General features: G+C 34.1%; 3 protein-coding genes across 3 annotated transcripts; 1 reads left to right on the top strand and 2 right to left on the bottom strand.

The window, feature by feature from the left end:
• Positions 1–1,980: 1,980 nt before the first annotated feature.
• Positions 1,981–6,683, top strand: LOC122297127 (proteasome subunit alpha type-1-A-like). The gene is made up of 2 exons (XM_043107030.1): positions 1,981–2,485; positions 5,918–6,683. Exons 1-2 carry the CDS (start codon positions 2,135–2,137, stop codon positions 6,404–6,406), a joined length of 840 nt encoding a protein of 279 aa, XP_042962964.1. The 5' UTR covers positions 1,981–2,134; the 3' UTR covers positions 6,407–6,683.
• A 2,240-nt stretch (positions 6,684–8,923) lies between these two features.
• LOC122296384 (fructoselysine 6-kinase-like) lies at positions 8,924–13,175 on the bottom strand. The gene is made up of 8 exons (XM_043106016.1): positions 12,905–13,175; positions 12,216–12,479; positions 12,037–12,108; positions 11,754–11,792; positions 11,317–11,424; positions 10,304–10,401; positions 10,036–10,147; positions 8,924–9,496 (listed from the first exon to the last, which is right to left on the bottom strand). Exons 1-8 carry the CDS (start codon positions 13,085–13,087, stop codon positions 9,248–9,250), a joined length of 1,125 nt encoding a protein of 374 aa, XP_042961950.1. The 5' UTR covers positions 13,088–13,175; the 3' UTR covers positions 8,924–9,247.
• Positions 13,176–20,403: 7,228 nt separating this feature from the next.
• On the bottom strand, positions 20,404–23,488 carry LOC122296383 (gamma carbonic anhydrase 1, mitochondrial). Its single transcript, XM_043106014.1, has 5 exons — positions 23,300–23,488; positions 22,615–22,758; positions 21,826–21,951; positions 21,574–21,725; positions 20,404–20,837 (listed from the first exon to the last, which is right to left on the bottom strand). Exons 1-5 carry the CDS (start codon positions 23,412–23,414, stop codon positions 20,553–20,555), a joined length of 822 nt encoding a protein of 273 aa, XP_042961948.1. The 5' UTR covers positions 23,415–23,488; the 3' UTR covers positions 20,404–20,552.
• Between the last annotated feature and the right edge of the window lie 617 nt (positions 23,489–24,105).

The following is a 24,105-nucleotide window of genomic DNA, read 5'->3' as shown; positions in this document are numbered from 1 at the left end:
TTCTATACTTAAAGTGCTAAGGGCATTCAGGTTCCTTCTTTTTTCTAAGGAACCCTAGCTTCCATTTTTCAAGCAAAAACCGAAACCCTAATCCCTTTCACTTGGGTTTTTTTCCTCCAAAACGCATAGGCATTTATGGTCCATTCTTTATTGAAGAGAAAACCCTAGTTACCCAAGTGAAAGTGTGTGTGTGTGTGTGTGAAGAAAGGAGTAGAAACCGAATGGGAATGAGAATCTTCCCTCTTGGGTGTGTGTGCATGCGTGCAAGAGAAGGAAATGGTTCTTAGCTCCTTGAGCTCCTTCCCGAGCCAAATGGTGTTGTGTAAACTCCTTGTGGTTCTTGACATAGAAGAAATAAAATAGTAGTATTTGGGTGGTGAGAAAGTGACAAGAAAGTGAAGATAAAATGTTAAGACTAGAGAGAACTAGTGTGTGCCAAAACCCTTAAGAGCAACAAGTGAAACTTTGAGCAACAGACCCTCTAACTTTTCAGTCAAGCCTTTATATAGTGTCTCAAATCCCCTTCTTGAAATGACAAGGTTCCTTGCATACATGCCACTTGGCAAAAATGGCTCTTCCACTTCTCTTGGATGGGATTGCATTGGAAACTCAAATGGCACACTTTAGGGTGGCCTGTTCCTCTTCCAATCCGCCCCCTCTCTTTCTCACTTTCCTTATTTGCCCTTCCTTTCATGTCCAAGTTCAATGTATTAGGTGGTTCAAGGATAAAATCACACAATCAAATCTCTCTTAGAAATCCTTCACTGTGTAGATGAGTGCCACTTGGCAAATTGTGTGTTTTGCTTTGGCCAAAAATTTCTTCATCTTCTCTAGTTGATCTTTTGCCCTCTCAAGACAAATCCCTTGGCCTTCCTCCATGCATGTCGTCAGCCTCTCACTTTCCCTTTGCACTTCCACATGCTTCTAGAACATGCATTTTGCTCTTCCCAAGTAAGATCTCCTTGAAACTCCAAAAGTCCATCTCACACTCTCCACATGCTTGACAAGTGTCCATCTTGCCATTTCCTATCCAAAGTGGCATGTAAGCCCTAGTTTTAGATGACATTATCTTTCACTCAACCTTATAAAACCTTTTGCATGGAGGACAAGTGTCTTGCCTTTCCTATTCTCTATGTTTTCACCCAAATAACCAAATAGTTCCTCAAAACCATGTGGTGCATGCCTACCACATGCTTGGAAGATATTTTGGGCCTTCCTACCCTAGTATGGCCGAAACCCATATAAGTCCTTGGACTTTTTCTCATCTCATCTCCTCAAAGCCTTTTAATCTAAAAAGTCTGAAGGTCCAAAAGTAAAAATTTACTAAAGGTCTTTATCCAATTAAAATCTATTCATTTCTTATTTACTAAGTTTAGGGAATATTCGCTATAATAAAATAAAATAACCATGACAATAAGAAACATGGACTTGGAAAAATTCGAGATCAGCATAATAAATTTTTTTTGTGATTTTTTTTAATTTTTTAATTTTTATTATTTTTTTTACAATATAAGCATTTCTAATTGAGATAATCATTTCGAAAGTTACTATGCATCAATTACTATTTACTTTCACACCACACACTTGTAGCCTTTTCATAGGGTGTAGGGATGTTTTTTATAAAATATATGAGTATTTATAATTTTATAAGGAAAAATCTTCTTGTCATCCTCACACTTCACACACTACACTTATTTTAATTTTTTTTATTTTTTCTATAATAAATATATAGTGTGTGGATGATAAATAGAATAATTTAATTAGTTTAATAAGAATAAAATAAAAAAAAATAAAAAATAATATTTTAATATATAAAATGTGTTATATGGAATGATGTGTAGTATTTCTCTTTTTATAAAGTGTGGTGTAAAGTGATAAATAATAGTTTAATGAGAAGAATTTTTTAACTCATTTCTATTGATTTCAGTGAAATCAATAGTTCACAAGAACCAAAATAATATTTACAAAAAGCACGACCCTTTCACGGTACCTCTTGTCTTCTCTTCGCTGCCTTGAGGAAGAAGAAAAGAAAATCCCAATAAAACTCTACAAAACTGAACCATTTTCACAGAGAATAGGAAAAAAACCTCTTAGCACAGAGAGAGATAGAGAGAGAAAGGACGACATAGAAAGGATGTTTCGGAATCAATACGATACGGACGTGACGACATGGAGTCCGGCGGGGAGGCTTTTCCAGGTGGAGTACGCGATGGAGGCGGTGAAGCAAGGGTCGGCGGCCATTGGGCTCCGATCTAAGACCCATGTTGTCCTGGCCTGCGTTAACAAGGCCAACTCCGAGCTCTCCTCCCACCAGAAGAAGATCTTCAAGGTCGACGATCACATCGGCGTCGCCATTGCCGGACTCACTGCCGACGGCCGTGTCCTCTCCCGCTACATGCGATCAGAGTGCATTAACCATAGTTTCACCTACGAGTCGCCGCTCCCGGTGGGTAGACTCGTAGTTCAGCTCGCCAATAAGGCCCAGGTGCGTTACAAAACACACTAAAACCTGCAGTTGTTAATTGTTTTTCAGGGTGTGTTTTTGGCTCGTGATGGTTGGGAAATGTTACCTATTTTGTATCAGGTGAGTTCAGGATGTTGGGAATTTCTTAAATCTATATTTTTTGCTTTGGTTGTTTTGTTTCTTGAAACCTTAAATGTAAGCTCCGTTAAGCGTGACTTTGGGCTGTTCTTGGGTCTAATATAATGGAGAATCTTACTTTCGAAACGCTAAGAAACCTGTATAGTTTATGAGTAATTGAATTAGTGAAGTTAGGGTTCTTGTTTTTGAGTTAGGAGCGGATTGGTTTTCCACCCATATGGGAAGTTAATGATCACTTTTAGTTGGTTAACTGCATCTGAGGTTTGGTGAAGATTAATACTTTGTCTATACTGTCAAATCATGCATTCAGGCACGGGATTTACAAATCCGAATTTGTACTTTGATATGTTACAGAAATCATGTGGCCGTCTACGTTTGAGCAACTCATATTCTATTCTAACTAGAGATATCGGGGTAATATTTGGTGGGTACTGATTTAGCCAGTTTCAACCAACTTTCAGAACTTCTTTTAATCAAATACTCGGTAAGAACTCTCATAAAAATGAGTATGTTTTCTTCTTAAAATTTAGTAATTCTGAATATTTGAAGATGGCAAAAAAGATGGGTTTGATTTGGCTTTGAAACTCTTAAGAGGCAAATTCAGATGTATTTAGATTGCAAGGCTAGCTTTGCATTACTGCTCAGTTTGGCTGAAGTTGATGCAGCTCTTTCCACCACCAAGCTCACCCCATCAATCGTAGGAAATCATAAACCAAATCATACTGATGACTGTGCCAAAGATTTAAGGTTGAATCCTAGACCATAATTAATTTGTAGGACTTCAGTGACCCAAACAAAACCATAGTTCGAAACTCCATCCCCATTGAATGCTCATTACTGGGTTGGGGACGATTAGCTTTCCATTGGGTCCAGGTGTAGTTTAATCTCTTTAAGAAGTCACCTGAATTGGCCACTGTGCCAGAGATTTCAGGTTGAATCCTGGACCAAAATTAATTGCAACGACCTCAGAGGTTCAAACAAAACAATAGTTCCAAACTCCATACCCATTGAACGCTTCAATATTGGGTGGGCGATGATTTGGATGTCATTGGGTTTGGGTGTCGTTTAAGCTCTTCAATGACATTACCTCTGAATTGGTCAGTTGGCCTCTGCTGTTTTGTCTGTCAGTTCCATAGCTTGTGCTCTTTGTAAACAACTTGTGGTCAGACTCAATCATGAGTTATTCAGTTGGTTCTGTTGTTTTAGGAAAATGGATATTCGAGACTTCTACAAAACCAATGGTATTGGCTTCACTAAAACAGGAACCTCATCCAGACACTAGAATATGACAGACCAGACAACATTGGTCAATGTGTTCATTTGCCTTGGCAGTATGAAATCACGTAGGCTGGCTAGATCTGGTTTCATATTTGCTGTAATGAATCAGTTAAAGCATTAGTCACATCTACGTTTTAACACCGAAAAGATTAGTCAATCTGAATTTTTCCTAAAATCACTTATAATGTCTCCAGTTCACCTAGTAAGTAAACAATTGAGATCCAGAGTGAGACTCAGGGCTCGTTTGGATAATTAGAATATTTTGTATGGTAGTGAAATGGTTTAAGTTGAGATGTTTATTGGATTTTGGGAAATAAGAGAGAAAAAGTTGAATAAAAATATTATGAAGTTAAAAAATTGTTTGAACATGATTTTTTAATATTATTTTTGTTTTGAAATTTGGAAAAATAGTATTATTTTTTGTATTTTGTTTGGGAAGTTTGGGAAAATTGTAATAATTAGATAAAAATGCTGAAGATTTGAAATTGAAAGTGTTTTGTATTTGAGTGATGTTTGGGAAGGAAATATTTGAGAATACTTGAGCACAGTTGTGTTGCCAAACGGATTCTTTTTTTTTTTATAAGTTGCCAAACGGATTCTTAGCATCCATGACTACCTTTGTAACTTATCCAATCTTAGTGAGTTATTCCTTTTCCAAATTTGGGATTGGGGTGCTACAAACTCCCCCTCTTAAATTCTTATTAATCAATGCCATGTCATATAGTGCTCCAGTATCTCATGATTGGCTTTACTAGATGGCTCTAATAACATATGTAATGACTTAAGGGAAGCCCAAGTCACATCATCAAATTTACAGTCGGAACCCCTGAATATCATTATAGATGGAAAAAATGTATCTCTCTTAGGCAATGAGGGATATTATTCACCACCCTTCTATAATCACTCATCCCAGGGTATTACATTTGTGATTCTGGAATAGTCATGTACTTAGTTTCAACATTTTGATTTGTTGACAATCGTGTTTCAGCAGGGCCAGCCCATTTATTAAGATAAATTTAGCCGGAAACCATATAAATTAGAATTTTATTGAGGTATGATATGGAAATTTGAAAACATGTTGCAAGAGAACCTCCTTATATTTTTTCCCCTTCTTTTTTTTTTTTTTTTTTTTTTTTGTTTTGGGGGGGGGGGGGGGGGGGGGGGGGAGGGATTCTGAAGTACACATAGGAATTTTTGTTTCTGCTTTCTGAAGAACAAATAATGTTACAAGCAGCTCTAGTTATGCATACTAGGGATTGTTGTGCTCATAACAGAGGCATACTATTGTTTTTGCAATGTAATTTGGTTCTATTTGGGAATAATCAAAATGAATAATTACAAACTGACTTGCAAAAAGTTGTTTGTCCTATGGTACATAAGATGCATAACACGACTGTATTATACTTTGGATTTGGGTATGTTGGCTAGTCGTGATCTCGATAGCTATAATAAAATAACTATATCTCCAACACTGAGAAATGAATTGAGGAGGGTTGACTATTAAATTAGAGTGATTTACGTAAGGTGTCAAAATTTGCTGAGAAATGAATTGAGCTTTGCTTCTCTATTTTTATCTCTTTCCTGAGGTCCGTAGTGAGTAGTCTTGTAGCTAATTACTTCAACTCCGGCTTCTATTAATGTCTTGGGTTACACCATTTTTTTTCTCCTAGAGTTGGGGAATGTGTTTGTTCACATTAAAGAACTATGCAACACAAGCTATTTGGACGATTCTTTGTCTGAAATACCCATTTCTTGTCTTAGTTTTTAATTTTTGCTGGAAGTTTGGTACTATTGCTACAATCACTATATATGTCTTTGCTATTAGTATCTGTGGTTGAATGGGTGCGGAGCATGGATTATTCAACATTTATACAAGTGGATGGCTGTGTAATGGCATGAAAAAAAAAGAGAGAAATTTATGTTCCATGCTTGCAGCATGAGAGCTATTCCACTCTCTCTCTCTCTCTCTCTCTCTCTCTCTCTCCTTTTGGGGTAAGAGAAGCTACTTCACATCTGTAACTAGATTTTGGGTGGCAGGTTTGCACGCAACGCTCATGGAAACGGCCCTTTGGTGTTGGTCTGCTGTTGGGTGGATTAGACGAATCTGGAGCTCACCTTTATTACAACTGCCCAAGCGGTAACTACTTTGAGTACCAGGCTTTCGCCATTGGGTCCCGTTCACAAGCTGCAAAGACCTACTTGGAACGCAGGTTTGAGAACTTCAAAGACTCTTCGCGGGAAGATCTCATCAGAGATGCACTTATTGCAACAAGGGAAACTTTGCAGGGAGAGAAGCTCAGGAGCTCCATATGCACAATTTCTGTACTGGGAGTTGGAGAGCCATTCCATATATTGGATCAGGAAACTGTACAGCAATTGATTGATACGTTTGAGCTTGTGGGTGAGGAAGAGGGTCCGACTGCAGAACCTGATGCTGATGCTGGCGAGGGTGTTGCAGCAGAACAAGGCGACGTTCCTGAACAGAGTGGTGCAGCTGACCAGGGTGCGGCTCCAATGGATATATGAGGATGCAAGATTCAAGAACCAGCCATCGTCTACTTTGTCTTCAGCCGAGGTTTTCTGGCAATTTGTATGCAGAAATAACTTACAAATTTGGATGGCCATGGAAAACCTTCTCTTGTTTTTTCTCAGGCATGCAAATTTATCTTTGCCTCATAATCAGTTCGAACACTTTTAGATTTACATTTTTCGTTTATACTTCCAAATGTCATGAGCTTATTGGTGATATTCAACTGGTTATGTTTCCCTACCGTTGTGTATTTTAGTGTGCTCATTACTAACCTTTCTACGGGTGCTATTTATATCCTCCCCCCCCCTCCTCTCTCTTCTCTCTCTCTCTCTCTCCTCCTCCTCCTCATTCTCTGTCTCTCTCTCTACTGGTATGTTAACTCTAAATCTGAACTCTTGGGTGCAAATAACTAAGACCGCGTCTGTCTATAAGAAAGGCTGATGATTTATTTTATCCATGTGAAGGACTCGTTGCTTATTGATGGTCTCTAAAATTTTTATCATCAAAATAATATATTTTTTTAATCTTGGTTTATATTTGATGCTTATTTTTAAATGATAAAAAAGTAACTTAAAATATACGGAGTAGCATCCTTGATTGATTAAGAACACATTTCTCCACATTTCCTCTTCTAACGTACCCTTCTATGTGTGCTTTCAAGGCTCACAAGATCATACTAACATTTTTACGAGGGAGCATCTGTTAGAGTGTTTTATCATTATAATTTTTTAAAGTTTTACACAAAATATAATAAATAATTCAATTTTTTAAAATCTTAATTCGACTTTTTCAATTTTCAAAACAATAATAGAATTAAAAAATAGTATTCTAATAACATTTTATTCAACTTTCATTTGAAATCATCTCATCTCATCTTTAAATCCAAACAAGCCTTCAGTTTACGGTCTCCAACCTAAACTTGAGATTGTATTAACATAAAATTTTATCAAAAAGAACAAATAAAATCCTTAGGGCCTGTTTGGTGTTACGTTAGGAATTTTAAAAAGTGCTTAAATATTCTTAAAAACTCTTTAATGAAAAAATTAGGTCGTTTGGGTGTTACATATTAAAGCATTTTTTATCTCAAATAAACTAAAAATTACGTTTGAGGATTTTGATGCTTTTTCTCAAAAGTGATTTACTGGATAATGCGGAACGTAATTTGAATTTTAAAAAGATTGTCAATGGACGAAAATATCCATACAACTTTAAGATAATTACAACTTTTAAATTTTCAAGGATATAATCATAGTTTTTAAAAATTCAAATAATTATCATTTCTACCTTAGAAAATACTTTTTTAATTTGTTTCCAAACAAACATAAAATGTTTGGAAGTGTTTTAAACATATGATTACCAAACAGTAAATAACTTTTTAATAGTAAAACTTATTACTTAAGTTATAAGTTATAAGTCCTAAAATTATAACCTATATTTTCCACCGCAATTCCAAACATGCACTAAGTGTCATGTTGCATCTATAAGGAAATAACATTAGCAATAATAAAAAGGAAAAAAAATCCGTAAAAATCTATTTAGGCCAGTTGCCTTGTCGACTGTTTAGGTTTTTGATGAATATAATGTTTATTCCTCGAAAAAGAGAGAAAAAAGAAAATAGAAAAAAGAAATGAACGGAAGGGAAAGACAAATAAAGTGATAACAAGTTACGAGATAAGGACTGGAAAGGCAGACAAAGTGGTAACAAGTTGATGAGATAAAGGAATGGAAAGGCAAACAATGTGATAACAAGTTGATGAGATAAAGGAATGGAAAGGAAACAAAGTGATAACAAGTTAATATCTCATCTCCTTTTTCAGAAGCTTGGGTTACATCCATATAAGATTAATCTGCTCTCCGAAAAAGGAGGCGAAGCAAGAAAAAGAAGTTAAAAGTATGATTATGGTGACCATACACAAAGAGGGAGGTCACCCCACAAGTCATAGTCCTGTTGATTTTCATGGTTAATAGACCCAAGATTTTGGCCATGAGCTCCTTCCTTTAGGATGAATGCAATTGACCTAGTGGTGCTAGGGGCAGTCGGTCATCATCGCCAAAGGTAGTTGGTGACGATGGCCGACCACCACAACTAATTATTTATTATTTTATTTTCTGAACTTCATTGTATTCTAGAGATCAATTTATCATAACTGTAAGGTGTATGTTACTTGGACAAAATAGTCTTAAAGAAAGCTATGTGCATTGGCATTTGTTTATGTAAAAGACTGCCAAATTTAACTAAATGAAATCACTTTTTTTAGTTTGCATAACCTATATGCAGTACTCTTTGCATTGAATTAACCATCTTTCCTGTATTTCTTGACTGTTGGATATGCGAGATGGGAGGATCAGTTGAACTGAGATGGCTCCTTCATGAGTTTACCTCAGGTTTAGTTTCATCTACATGATTTTGTCAGGATTATTTTATTGACTTTTGACTTGTACTGGGATTGGGGGAAAGCAGTTCATTTAAGATTTCATCACCATGCAGCTGAACTTAATAACTTTAAGCAAAATTATCAGAAGTCAAAATCCCAAGTTGATGTTAATTTTGGGATCTAATAGAACCTCATCTACAGTGAATCTTTGTCAATTCAATATATCGTCTAGCGCATACACAAGAAATAATCCAAAATATATATAATCAAATTGGATAAGAGGCCACGGATTTAAGAGCCTTAACAAGATGATGTTGAATTAATTTAGTGAATCAATATCCAAATAATGAGTAGTTTGCGGGAGAAAGTCTTGAAGGACGTACTCATCAAACTAGCCCCAAAATGAACTACAGCCGCCCCGTGCTTAGAAAGGATAACAGTGGGGTGAACCAGCAGTGTGATTCATTTATGGCTATCTAGTACTGGGAGCCCATTGATCTGCATCTGCTTGTACATCCATTGCCAAGTCTCTGGGGCCACCTCGCCTCCAAGAGAGCGGATAACGGATCCACCACTGCATGTGCCAACTTTGCAGCATTCCTCTAGAGATAACCCTTTTACCAATCCACATAAAAACCCACTTGCAAATAGGTCGCCTGCTCCGGTGGCATCAATTGCCTTCGTTTCCCCAATGGCTGGAACTCGGACAATCTGACATGGTAAAATTTTATAAGGAATGTCAATAACAATGGAATATGCATATGCAATTGTCACATTGACAAAAATCCTGCAGAAGAATTCCTTGCATTAGAAATTTGGGGCTCACATTATATCTCGCATTAGAAATTAAGGTTTACTCTTTTCGTTCATCAATTATTTGTTGAATTATATAGAGATTTGGGGCTTAAATTTGCTTCTCTGAGGAGGAAGCCTTTTACAGAGCCATTCAACGCTTCAATTGTCCTCCAATGCAAGAATGACAACAAGGATAAAATAGAAAGTACAAGAGGTTCTCAATACTGTGATTGTCCGTTTCCAGAAAAGTAGAAATTGTTTAGATGATGCGTCCACCAAGCTAAGGGCTTATGTGACAAACTAACCTTTTTTCCCAGTGCACACAATCTGTACATGAATGTACCTTTTTTTTTTTTTTGATAATATGGACATGAATGTACTTGAATGCAAAAATAAAAGGAAAAAGTTTATACAGTACTCATATCCCCAAAGTTGTCCAGCAGCATCTCACTAACCTCTTTTCCATGCTTTGCAATGCATCCATTAGGGCCTAATGTCACCACAGCCCATTGGCAGTGTTTTGCCAGAAATTCAAGCGCACTCTCAGGGTTAGCATTTTGTTTACCCCTACAAAAGTCGTAGGAGAAATTTACACGACCAGATAACTATTCAAGCTTTTTATGAGAAGAATGATATGCTAAAAAACTGAAGCGTCTGAAAGATTAACTATTGTTCATGAAAAATTATCTTCACATGTGAACATACTAAATAGATGACAGTCACCTCAGCAATTCTGTTGCTTCATCTTCATTGGCAAAGCAGAGGTCTACATTCCCTGACTCCAGTAACTGTATAAGAGGTACTTTAAAGTTCCGAACCATCTGTCCAAAGGTAAAGACTGGTAGGGTTACATTTGATCAAGAAAACTTTAGCATAGAAAAAACAAGAAAAGGGGAGCAGGGGTGGAGGGATGGGGAAGCTAGCCCCGCAAAAAAAATTGAGAAGCCCCTTAACCCCCATGGTCTCTCTGGAAAGGTAATATATGCAAATGTATGTATATATATCTTCTTTGCACCCCAAATATTTTCCTGGGAAAAAATCTTTAATTCCCATAGTTTTATCTAAAAATATAAAAATAAAATTATTTCTTAGGTTTTTTCTGAAACTCAAAATTAGCCCAAAATCTGGGAAAAATCATTTTTTTAAATTTAAATTTTGTAAATTAAAATCCAAAAAATTAAAATTAAAATATTAGAACATGTGACTTTTCTTCAACCTCCATTGAGTCCTTTACAAACTCTTTGTGATTCTCATTTGCTTTGAAGGGGAATACTTACGTTAAGTTTTTGTTTGAAGAATGAAATATTGTAGTAAAATACACATTACAAAATAATATTATTATAATATAAGAACCCACCCCACCTCTCCAGCAATAAAAAAATATAAATTTCTGGCTCTGTTACTGAGGCCCGCCGGGGGGTATCACCATTGGGTCAGGGAGAAAAGAACATCAGGAGTACAAATCACCACATTCATAATATCATATTTGAGAAATGGAAGTTTACAATTGATGCATGAAGTGATTCTATTCAGTGAATAAAATGTTTGTTTCAATCATTCTTTCTGGTGAAAACATTGTCTTCTGTCTTAAAAAACCCCACCTGAAACATTGCAATTACAAACTCAAGTAATGAAAAATGAAGAGAATCAGTGAATCACTGTATTGAATCAAACTAAAAGAATTTGAAGAGAGAGAGAGAGAGAGAGAGAGAGAGAGAGAGAGAGAGAATATATACCTCAAAACTGGCCAAATCCAGAGACACAAAAAGACCCTCTTGTTTGGCAATCTTTATAGCTGCCTGAATAACTTCTAAATTGAAAATTGCATACCGCAGCGACAACCACTGTAACAAAAAACTTAAGCAATTAAGTCCATAGAAGGCCTCAAGATAAAACCAACATATTATCTTGCAGAAACTACAAGATAACCATACAGACCTGGTTCGTGGTATGAATTACATTATATTCATAAGGAGTTAATTTTATTCAAGAAACACCATTATCTTTAGTGTATATACACACACAAATAGCTGGATTAGAAATTTGATCTAACTAGTAAAGGAAAGAATAATACCAAGTAATTGAAGAATATGGAAAGATTCCCAAAACATAAGGGAAAGATTCTAATGGCAGATTTGATCAGGAATTTTTATAGTAGGGGAAGATGCCTAACCTTGGAGCCCTTGAAATCCTCCCTAGTCAAGTCATCTGCCTGAAAGAGGATAAATATTGAAAGTTAACCTATTGATAAGAGCGTAAAAATTGCGAGAAAATATGAATAAACACCCTGAGCAATATGCAGAGACACATGTAAAGAAGCAATCACCTGATTGCTCATAGCTCATACATGAAGCCTAAGCTAATCCTTAAAATTGGTGAACAACATAGCTCAAAAACACATGCACTGAAACACAGCCAGATACACATGGATATAGACACGCAAAGAAGAATTGCACCTGAACTTTCACAGCATTGGAGAGACAAGGCCGCATGGTACGGTTACCAAGCTCGTCAACCAGGCAAACACACTGTGCAAGACAATATTGATAGTATTTTTTTAGCACCAAGCATTAAGAAGCTCAACCAAAAGATGTCGAAACAATCGATTTCACATAATTTGTAACATGAAGCTCACCTGACCTGTGTGTCCTTTCTTCATCCTCAATCTCGAGAGGTCGACGCCATTAGAGCTCATGTTGCTAACAAATAATTGACCTTGCTCATCATCCCCATAGGCCCCTATTATTCCACAGGAGACTCCAAAGCCCGCACTTAATCCTCGGATAGTATTGGCAACACTGCCTCCGGCTAGCGTCTTCATGGGCAACGGATCATTGGGGAATGCGAGGATATGACTTCTCAACTCACTCAATATGTGATCAAGCTCTTCAATCGAGACCTAAACAATACATATATAAGAAATTCTGACGGTGCTGTACATACAACATGTGAATCCAAGTTATGCTATAAAAAGGCGCATAGCCTTGTGATCCACTACAGGGTAACCACTATTTTACACTGATCTACAACAAAATTCACTATTTCTACAACGGGGGGAAAACGTTTAGGAGAAAATTAAATCAACTTTAAAGAATAGGCACAAAAAGGACAAAATCCACGAAAAAATATTGAATGATAGTGGCCCAATGTGGGATTTCAGAGCCTGCATTGTCAGAAAGCAAGAAATTCACTGAACACAAGAAGCTTCCAAACGAACTCGAAAACCCGACTCCAAAAGAATCAGTATATACAAGAAAAGGATAAATTTAACATGGGAAGTTAGCAAAAAGAGAGGAATCATAGAAAACCCAAAATCGAGAGTACCGGCATAGAGCCACCGCGCTCGCCGGTTACTTGATTGAGCAATGACCAGTCGACACGGGCCACATGATCGACGAGGGCGGCCGGTTGCAGACCCAGGATGAGAGGAGCGTCGGCGTCGGCATCTAACTTTACCTCCCCGGCCCCGTTGTTGTAGTTATTGTTGAGCAAGAGCTCTGCACCCATTTTTCCGATCAATCGATCGATCGCACTCCTCACTTCTTTCTCCAACTCTCTTGCTCCCACCCTGCCTATTTATATAGAGGGAAGATATTTGATAGTAATTGGAACTTTTTCCCTTTTCATAAGAAAATCTTCTATTTTTAAGATTTGATTCATTTGACAATAATTGAAGTAGGACACAAAGTAATTCATTAGCTTTGGTAGTTTCATAGATTGTAACTAACTTCATTTATAATTTATATTATATTTTATAATTAATTTATAAAATTTTTAATTAATAATGTATAATTTATGTATAAAGATATATAAATTATTATATTATATTTACAAAGATTCAAACAATTTTCCTTTTATATTATAAAATAATAAATATGAGATTTTCAAAGCTTTTACGAATTTAGTCAACATTTATATAAATTCTATCGTTTAATAATCGAGATTTCTATAAATCTTTTGGGCTTATAGTTCAAATAACAAAATTTAAGAAATTATTAATAGAAACGTATTAAACTCAAGTTAGACATATATGGTAGATGCTCACTATATACATCTATCTCAAAACTCTAAACAATCTTAGGTAATAAGAATTGTTGAGAAGAATTATGGAAAGTTAATAATAGAATATTGAATAGTAATAAAAAGTAAATAATAAATAATAATAAAATAAAAAATAATAGTGATTTTGAGAATATTGAGATATTCTTGGTACCCAAACGTAGCTTAATCTATCTTTGTTATATGTCTTTCAAAATGGACAATTTAATGCGCAAGACAAATAAAAACAATAAATTTTTATTTTATTTTAAATTGATGGTAGTTATGTGATATCTCTATATAGTGTTGAAAGTTTAGATAAAATGATATGAAAGTTAAATAAAATTTTATTAGAATATTATTTTTATTTTGAGATTTGAAAAAGTTGAATTGTTTATTATATTTTGTTTAAAAATTTAAAAAAATTATAATAATTAGATGCGTTGAGTTCTGAATCCAAAGAAGGCCTAAATTATACAATCATAGATATACAATTCTTTTCACAATCCTTTATACAGCTTTGTTTTAAATTAGGAGCTTTTTTATAAAATAACTTATAAAAGTAACACCATTTTATAAAAATACTTTCTACTTAAAACATGGTCTTATATATGATTGTAAAATAATTGTACTTGTATTATTACTCAAAATCAACTGCTATGCATATGAAAAAGATAACAAGAGGGTGTAAAGGTGTAGAGTTTTGCTATATATAAATAAAGTCGCGTAGTAATTTGTGTACCAATACTGATTTATTTATACTTAAAATTTAAATTAATATTATTTTCAATAAAATCTACTTTTTGACCAATCACATTAAATTAATGTACAGATTAATACATAATTATGCTTGCAACTATATTTTTCCAAAATCATATCCCCTCTCCTATGCAAAGATAAATAAATAAATCCGTGCATGGTGAGTTACGTAAATGGGATAAAGCTCCTTTTCCAAGGGAGGAGAGGCGATATATATCTTCTCCATGATAGGTTGTGACCAGTAGCTCTTAGGAAACCTTTATTTTTTGTTTTTCCTTTTTAACTACACCATACATATTTTTAATTATATTAAAATTCACCTTTCTCCAAATATCTCTCTTTTTGGTCTATGTCTACTTCTCTTTTGGTGTTAAGAATCTTAGATATGCCACATTTTGACCACCATCATCATGTAGGCCACTTCCTGAACCAGTGGACATGGGCCAAGGGGGGAGAGTTGGCCCCTGTGAGCGGCTGCCGGGAGTGGATTAGATAGAAAGAGCGACAAGATGTAGATTTTAAACTAAGACTTGATGTGAAATGACGTCATTTTATTTATAAAAAAATAAAATTTAAAATAAAAGAAAGTCGTTTTATTGAAAGAAAAAAGTTAATTATATATAATTTGGGCAATCCCGCCAACCCAGTCTCCATCCCCTAGCACCGAGATGCGTCCAGCTCGCGCCACCATACAAACATAATCAATTAAATACATCATCATTCCCATTAAAATAGTTATTAAAATCTATGGGATCTAACTCATAAATATGTAAAATGTAAGAGCAGATAACCAAATACAAAATACAATCATACAATATCTAATTTTTCTTTTCTTTTCCATTAAAGACAAAAAAAAGAAAAAAAGAAAGAAAGAAAAAAAAGAAAAATCCCAACTTTTCTAAAGTGACCGGCTAGGTTACTTTATCATTATTGATAGTTATTATATTAAGATAAATGGTCAAATACCAATAAAAAAAACAAAAAAAAAAAAAAAAACACGACCGACCCGGTTGGTTACTTGTTTTATCCATATACTTCTTGCTGATTCATTCTCCAAATGGAACCGACGGTGAGAAGGTGTTAAACTTTCGGCGTGTGGCATGTGCTATTGTTTTTTTGTTTTCATGTATTTAAAGCCAAATGCTCGAGTGCTTTCATTCATTGTCCCTTTGTTAAGCAAGGCTATTAATAGGCATCATCTTGCACGCTTTTGCTTCATTCTCCACCACTAAGAGTTCTCCTAATCCTCTACCATGATGATTATTAGACAAAACTTTTTATCTCCAATATCGATTACAAATTTATTTGTAAGAGATTCTCTTCGATTGTTTGATTGATAGACATATGATGTGAATTTTACGATAACTTATCGTCATCGTAGTGTAGAGATAGCATGAGCAACATTATTAATATAAATGCTTATGTGTTTATCTCTCTCGTACAACTTAGAGCACTAGTATTAGTTTCCTTATATGCATGTTTAAAATTATATCTTTTGAAGATTGATTTTGTATATTAAAAAAAAAACCCTCACATTAGATTGTGCATCTTTGAACCAAATAATAATAAATTCTTATTTTTTTAATTTTTACTTTTTTTCTTAAAATTATTATTTTTTATATACTTTACAATTAGTACCATATGTTCAAAAATACCAATTTCATATATCTAAATATTACTAATTTCATATATCAAAATAATCAATTTTATCAATAAATATTAATATGTACTAAAAAACACTTTATATTATCAACTTAATACAAATTTTATATATCAAAATCATCTTAATATAAATTTCATAAAATTGATTTTAATAGATAGGAGAGAGAAAAACATTAAAAATAATATTTGGAAAGTGAAAAGTGATTCTTATTCATAACTATGCAAAAATTTAGAGATGCATAAACTAATACAGATGAATTTAAAGACATATTATTCAAATTTAAAGATAAAGATGAATAAGCCAATACTAGTATTCTCAGACCCTAAAAAATCGATTACTTAATCCATATTCTGTACATGATTGATAACCTAAAGCTTTAACCACTACCCTCGTTATACTAAGCAAAGTAACATGTTGTCCATGATAATACATCCATGCTGAATTTTATATTTAATAATGCTAACAAATCCAAAATAAAAGTGGAGAGATATCAAAAACCATTTTCCAAAAGTAAACTTGGATTTAGGCACAAACTTCAAACAATGAAATAAAACCAATGGGTTTTTTAACTCCAGAAAATATTTTATCTCTTTATTATAATTTTTAAAATTTTTTATATAAAATTTAATAAATAATTTAATTTTTTTAAATCTTAAAATAATAATAATATTATTAAAAAAATAACATTTTATTCCACTCCTAACTTTTATCTCAAATCCTTTTATTTCACCTAACTCTCCCAAATAACACCTTACACTGAGGGAGATTGTAGACTACCAACAACTACGTGCCTTCCAAACACTTTCCACGAGATGGCAGCTTAAATCACGGAGTTTTTGATGTTGGCTTTCAAAGATTCCGATTACGTTATAATTATTGCACAAAAGTTATGATAATTTGTTACATACTATTTTCCTCCACTGCCGTTGTCCAGAAGTTAGGTTCTGAAAAATTATAGAGACAATATGATAATAATAATAATAATAATGATAATTATAACAAGTTTGTTTATTTAAAAAAAATTATATTTATAAGCCAATCGTATGAAGATAGACTCTTTCATACTAATAACATAACATGAATTATGTTACACACAATTATTTTAACATATTTATTACACATTTCACTGACGTGATCGGTCAAAACAATTATTTTATATTTTAAAAAAATGACGTAATTAATTATATTAATAAAATAAATAAAGAGTACGTAAAAAAAATAATAAATCTCAAATTGAGATTTATTATTTTTTTTAATCTTTCAACTATATTTCAATGTTTAATATGAATTATAAAATCTAAATATATTTGTTGGTTATGGACAAAAATAATTGTAAAGATCCTGACCTTCCAAGTGAAATGCATCGTGCATGAGGATAAAGGCCTCAAATTGTTAGGTGAAACGTAGTAACAATAATGATCCATTTATTTAATCAACTTGCTGAAACAGCTACCAATTTCTGGGGGAAAGGGGCCCTCCCCAAAAGATATTTTGGTCTCTCCCGCTAAAATAAATTCTTTCTTGCTTCTTTTCTAAACTTGCTATCAATGTTCCACGTGAAATGTTGTCAATTCAAATAAAAATTACTTAACGAGTAATGATGATATATTCATGAATAATATAAGTATCGTGTACATCTTTTTAAAAATAGTAAATTTTATTATTAAATTAAATTTTTTATGTGAGTCTCATATTTATTTATTTTTTTAAATAAATATGTGGTGCTTGTGTAATTCATGACTATAAATATCATTTATCTAAAAATTAAGTTTTGTACGAGTAATTGTTGATACAAGCCTTAAATAGATTAGAAATTCTATTTATAATTTCTACTTAAAGACCGCGTGTGTAGGCCAAATAAGAAAAAACATCATTTCAGAATGAATTTTTTATAATTTTAAAAGAATTTTAAATATAAAATTGATTATACGTGCATTGAAGTCCTCAAATGGAGCTGTAAGTAACATTGTTTATGCAAGTCCTTTGTAAAATAGTAGATGTTACTAATAAATATATTTTTTTCTTTACATTTTTTGAAGGAAAGATATACTTCTTGTTTTTATTTTTTATTTTTATTTTTGCAAAGGCTTATGCGAAGTTTATTTATTTGAAACTTGTATAAATCATTTCTCTTAATTTTCATATCAATTGCTCATTCTTAAACCTGAATGTAGAAATACGAGTAAAATAAATGGAGCTTCGACACGATTCTTGTATATATATGAATTGTTATATTAAGTCAGTTCACGTAAATGGAGCTTTGTATGCAACGATGCATGGTTACTTTTTAGCACAAGAAGAAACTTGAACATCAACGCGGAGTGAAAAATGCGAAAATAGAATATGTATCTTCAACCATGATTGTATAATTACAAAGGGCTCACTCGAATCCCTAAAGAAAAGCTTTTAATCTATTCATCTCCATGAAACTATATAGATAGAGTACACAAACTTGGTAATTTTATGTTAGGATGGGCCCTTCCACCTTTATTAGTATAGTGCTAACAGACTTCCATCAAATAAGGGAAATACTCTAACCACATTACAAATTGACGTGGTTTGATATAGTTTGTCAGATTCTAAAGTTACTTTTATTATATAATATATCTAACGAATTAGATGAAACCATATTAATTTGTGAGATTATTTTTATGTAATTCTTTTGTGAATGTAAAAGTAATCGTCAAGGAATACAACACTTGGTACATATCATTAATGGATAAAATATTCCATAAATCGTTTTTATGTATCGCCATTTATTTATATAGAAGAAATAACTAATTATGTATGGGTCAAATGAAGTCTCTTAATATAAGAGATTAATTTTACATACATAACAAAGTTTGATATATATTGAACATGGGCCAGATGCTAGTTTGACTTAATTTTTGAATAGCTAAAGGTTAGTGCATTGAAGGAAATATGAATTCCACTATATTCAATATATATTATACAATAACTTTAGCTATTTTTATATATTTCCTTCAAAGTAAATATGAACTGTGATACAATAAGCCCCTCTATTAAACTACCGTTACAAATCTATCAAAATGCCACGCCATCACCAATGAGGAATCGTCACGTGTCATTTAAAAGTTAAAATATTTATTTTAATACTAAAATTAAAAGAAAAAAAATGAATAAAAAATACATTGCATGAGTCATGCCTGGCCGCACAACACGTGGCAGTCTTTCATTGGTGATGACGACATGGCATTTTGAGAATTTTGCCATGGTAGTTTAAAGAACAAAGCACAAAGACATAATATTTAACCCCAGAAGTAACCTAAACATCCAATCCGAAAAAATTAACTTGAATCCAAGTCAAGCTCAAGCTCAAGCTCATTTATTTTGTTTGGCTCGAGCTTGGAGTAAACCTCAAGAATCCCTTTTTAAACTTGAGAGCTACTTTAATCGAATCAAGCACTTGATCGTGGCCCTACATTTGGTCCATATGAGACAAAAGTCAACCAAGATTATTGGATGGCACCAACAGTTAGATACATGAAATTGACATCATTGCAAAGATACAGATACCGGAACAAACCGTTAACTAACCAGAAAACAACGTAGGAAATGACAAAAAATTAAGAATAAAAATTAATATAAGAAAACTTGACGCATCAATGGCCTACAACAGAATGCTTCTTTCAAGCAACTCCGCAGTCTAGTCTCACGTATTCATTCTTCCCAATTCTAACAGCCAAATTAAGTAGTAGTTCAGGTTCATGTTCTCAATTGTGATTGTGATTGCACTAAAATCCCAAAGTCATATGGTGTGTGATATGTCTCACAATTTCAATTTAACACTTCCAGCAGCTTCTGCCATGCACATATGTAAACAACTTTCAAAACAATCGCCCATTAAAACAAGGAAAATTCTGCAAACTACAACACCATTCAACTCTTATCCTACCATGATGAGGTGACATTGTTCATCAACATTTAAATTAAGATAGCCTCCAAAGGCTTCTACATCAGTGTTCCATTTGATGTTTTCATAATCTAACTTGCAAATATACTTTTTCTTTAGCATATAACCTTTCCAAATACAATCTAACTCCAATTAGAGTTTGCAAAAGTCATATGGAAAACTACTCAGGGTAACAACAAATGCAAAGGTCATAATTATGACTACTGCAAAGTACTTGACTTCAAGGAGAATATTCTCATATCACGGACAAGAATGACTTGAATCTATACAGATTAATAAAGCATAATCAGAACAGCCATGGGTACCTTTAACACAAGGGACAAAAAGCGTCAACACGCATGCTGCTTCTGGCATCAGTACCATCTGAAGCATAAAAAATAAAAAATAAAAAATAAAAAATAAAATTGCAGGAAGAATAGAGACAGGAGCTAGAAAGAAGCAATAATTCTTCCCTAACACGTCTGGTATTATTTTGAAGAAAAGAATCCCTTTTCCATGTTTTTGCTCATAACAACAAATATTCCTTGTTGTCCAATATCAAGATCTGAAATGGAAAAAAAAGAACTTCCTAAAAATCCTCATTTTTGAGAATCCTTTGTTGCTTTATCTGGTAGAATGTTATCTGGAAGAATAAGTTCAGGGGGAGTTTCACGAACAACTCCCAGCATCGAGTCATACTCCTCATCCCGATGAGCAAACTTCTTGCGGAGAACCTTCTCAAACTCGATCTCATCAAATGGTTTCGCATTCTCGGCTGCATGAACCTGTGCCAGGTTTGTATAGTTGGTGGCTGACTGGGATATAAAGGCTATCTCTTCATCAGTGAGCTTTCTCAGGAATCGTGCTGGGTTTCCTCCCCATACCTGTGATTCATTATTTGAATTATTATTTTTTAAGTAAAAGTAAAACTTTATTGATAAGAAAAGGCATAGCCCAAGTACACATTCACTAATCATTTGTTAGAGGTGAGCATCTGTTCCTAATGCAATGCATTGGAGATGTTAATAGATCCCGCATCAGAAAGGACTAAATTAGCCTTACTGCATTACATATCAAATCCAACTCTACCAAATTCCTAAAAGAAGGAATCATTCAGGATGAGTTTTCTGACTGAAGGCAAAAAACAGAATACTTCTGTTCAAAAGCAATGAGAGTTAACGCACTAGAAATTTTCCCCCCATGTGAAATGGGTAGATAACCAAAGTAGAGAGAGAAAGAGAGAGCACTAAAAGGAATTGAAGGATTAAGAATCCTTTTTCCTCCTAATCATTGGTCAATTTGAGATCTAACAGAAATTAAAAAATTCTCAACAAAGCTACAATATTTGACACCATCAAATGAATCAGCCATTTGAAATTTGATCAGGGACGGGGCCAGTATCTCCCTCCCAATGTAATGCTATATCTACAACATTATTATGGTGATTATTCCATAGTCACCAACTAGAGCAATTATTTGTCTCTCTAAATCAAGAATAAGGCCATTGTTGAGACATCACTATTCATTTTTTGAACAACATGTGTCCCTCTAAGATACTTCATGTAACTCCTTAAAATAAATGAATAGATTCAAAAGAGATAAGAGCATCTGCAGACAGACCTCACCAGCCGGGATCCTTGTATTCTGTCTCACAAGGGCTCCAGCAGCAACCATACCATGTTTCTCAACAACAACGCCATCAAGGAGTGTTGCTCCCATACCAACAAAGGCCTCATCTTCAACAGTACAGCCATGGATAACAGCACTATGACCTGCCCAGTTCCAATTTCCAAATTAATCCAGTAAAGAATGGAACCAACACCAGGTTAAGAAATTTCACACAATGCATATAATCGTCACCAAATTACTCACCTACAGTAACATTATCCCCAATAATAGTAGGTAAGACCTTGCCACTTAGGTTAGACTTTGCCACATGTACAAGGGAGTTATCTTGTATGTTAGTTCCAGAACCAACACTGATGCTGTTGACATCACCTACATTAAAAAATGTTTGCCAAAATTATTACCAAATTAAAAAAAAAAAAAGAAAAAAAAAGAAGAAGCTCAAATGTAGCTAAACAATAAAACTTGAAGAAGAAACTTGTAACTTTCCCATAATTGGTTTTGTGAAGGGTAGAAGGCAGCTGATTTGAACAACCATCAACTTGAATAGGCATAAATCCTTTCGAATATGGGTAAGGCATTCAGACACCTCATTTAATTGTTCAAATGTAATCAATCTTTGTATGAACTCATTCACGACTTATTTCTGGTGCATGCATACATATTTGAAAGACAATCAAGCCAAATCAGAGACGCATAATGAAATTATAATAGTTCCGCAACATATGTGTTCGTTTGAGAAACAATAAGTAACAAAAGATTATACCTTGACATACTAGGGTGGCAATATAAACAAAATATTTACATAGTCAAACAATCATGAGGTGCCTCAGCCTTACATAATGCCTTATATTAGCAGGGTAAACGATTTCCAAATTCAGGTTATCAAACGAACCCTGCCCCCTTCCCCAAAAAGGATTGAAAACAGAGATTTGAAAAAATTGACATGAAAAAGGTGTCTTTAAAAAAAGAAAATAAGGAAATTCCAATTTCATAGTTTAAGAATCTACATACATCACAGAAAAAGAATCTTACCTCTCAGGACACATCCATACCAAATAGATGATCCTCTTCCAACTTGAACATCCCCAATGATAGAGGCACTTGGGGCAACAAATGCATCCTTATCAACCGCAGGAGCTTTATCGAATATGTTCATAAGAGTTCGATGCCGAGACACTAAAAAATTATTTGAATAAATATATGTCAGAAGTCAAGCAAAACAGTGCAGCCACATTTACCCAAATCTCAGCAAAGCAAGTAAGAACAATAATCACCCTATGCATATTTAAAGCATACAAGAAAATAAGAACTCGTTAATATGGGCATAAAAGCGTAACTATGAAAAGCACAGTGCTCGCCAAATCCCCTAATCTATTTCACAATATTTTCCGCTAGCTTTCAATTCGTCATTTCCAAAAGAAAATCCAGCTCGTTGACAATTGAAACATTCCGTCAACGCGTTATGGGTGGAAAAAAAAAAGGTTCAAACACTTAAAACACTTTCCGTAGCAGCAAAACATCTAATTGAGCGGAAACAAAAAGTGATCTAAGCAGGCCAAATCGTATTTCTGACCCAAGCAGACGGTAGCATTTTACAGAAACGATCTAAATTATGGAAAAACGAAATCGACAACGAAAATTTTTATAAATTTCGAGTAACAGATTTGGTAAAACAAGAGATCTAGGTTTAGAAGGAGGTAATGGTTGGGAGTTTTACGTTGCTCTTGGAAGTAGTAGTTGCCTTGGAGGCGGGAGCCGAGACGATCAATGGCCTGGCCGGTCTCTCGAATCCAGAATCCGACGGTGTATATTGCTTTTCCAAGGGTTCCCATCTTGTGATGGTTGAAACTCAGCTCTCTGCGTGAGTGACGATCGGGTATGAAGGTGGAGTGACCAGTGAGAGACGAAATTGTGGCAGGGTAAAAGAGGGTTTTTGTAAACGTCGTCGTTTTCAATCCCACACAGGTTTTCTTTTGGGTCGAAAAGTCGTTTTAACAAAAATCTTTGGTAATGACAACGTATATAAGTTTGATTTCTATTTTTTTTTGTCCTAATACCGGACTAAATTGGATGGGATTAATTCATATATATATATTTTAATTTTTAATATTGTATAAATTATTTTTTATATGATTTTTTATATATAATATATATAATTATATATAGCATAATTTTGTATTATATAATAAATTACTAATAAATATTGTTAGAGGGGATTTTTGTCACAGGCCCATATATGCTCTCGAGTCCCAGCCCATCAAGGGGGTTGCACTGGAGAACAAAATATGAAAAAAGGGAGGGAAGATGAAAGAAGAAAAGAAGAGAAAATGAAAGAAAGGGAGGCAAAGTAATGTCAGGATGGTAGGAGGAAAAAAAGGGAAAAGACCCAAGGTAAGGTGACGTGACATAAAGGAGGAGAGCACAGATAACTGAGGACTCCGGATGGACTCTTCAGCAAACTTCGTAGGATGCTTATCAAGAAGGTTTCTTCAACCACCAGACACGAGATTTTGCGATAGTTTA

Source organism: Carya illinoinensis, chromosome 15 (genome assembly GCF_018687715.1).
Source record: "Carya illinoinensis cultivar Pawnee chromosome 15, C.illinoinensisPawnee_v1, whole genome shotgun sequence".
Lineage (NCBI taxonomy): Eukaryota > Viridiplantae > Streptophyta > Magnoliopsida > Fagales > Juglandaceae > Carya > Carya illinoinensis.
This window is presented reverse-complemented; position numbering and strand designations above follow the sequence as displayed.

What these genes read in the sequence shown, in the direction of transcription:
- LOC122297127 (XM_043107030.1), top strand. Translation starts at nt 2,135, where the DNA reads ATGTTTCGGAATCAATACGATACGGACGTGACGACATGGAGTCCGGCG. An exon ending in AGCTCGCCAATAAGGCCCAG is followed by an intron (nt 2,486 to 5,917) that starts GTGCGTTACAAA and finishes TTTGGGTGGCAG; the next exon opens with GTTTGCACGCAACGCTCATG.
- LOC122296384 (XM_043106016.1), bottom strand. Translation starts at nt 13,087, where the DNA reads ATGGGTGCAGAGCTCTTGCTCAACAATAACTACAACAACGGGGCCGGG. An exon ending in AGAAAGGACACACAGGTCAG is followed by an intron (nt 12,109 to 12,215) that starts GTGAGCTTCATG and finishes TGTCTTGCACAG; the next exon opens with TGTGTTTGCCTGGTTGACGA. An exon ending in TTGCAAAGCATGGAAAAGAG is followed by an intron (nt 9,497 to 10,035) that starts GTTAGTGAGATG and finishes TTACCATGTCAG; the next exon opens with ATTGTCCGAGTTCCAGCCAT.
- LOC122296383 (XM_043106014.1), bottom strand. Translation starts at nt 23,414, where the DNA reads ATGGGAACCCTTGGAAAAGCAATATACACCGTCGGATTCTGGATTCGA. An exon ending in TGGGGATAATGTTACTGTAG is followed by an intron (nt 21,726 to 21,825) that starts GTGAGTAATTTG and finishes GGAACTGGGCAG; the next exon opens with GTCATAGTGCTGTTATCCAT. An exon ending in CAAGGATCCCGGCTGGTGAG is followed by an intron (nt 20,838 to 21,573) that starts GTCTGTCTGCAG and finishes AATGAATCACAG; the next exon opens with GTATGGGGAGGAAACCCAGC.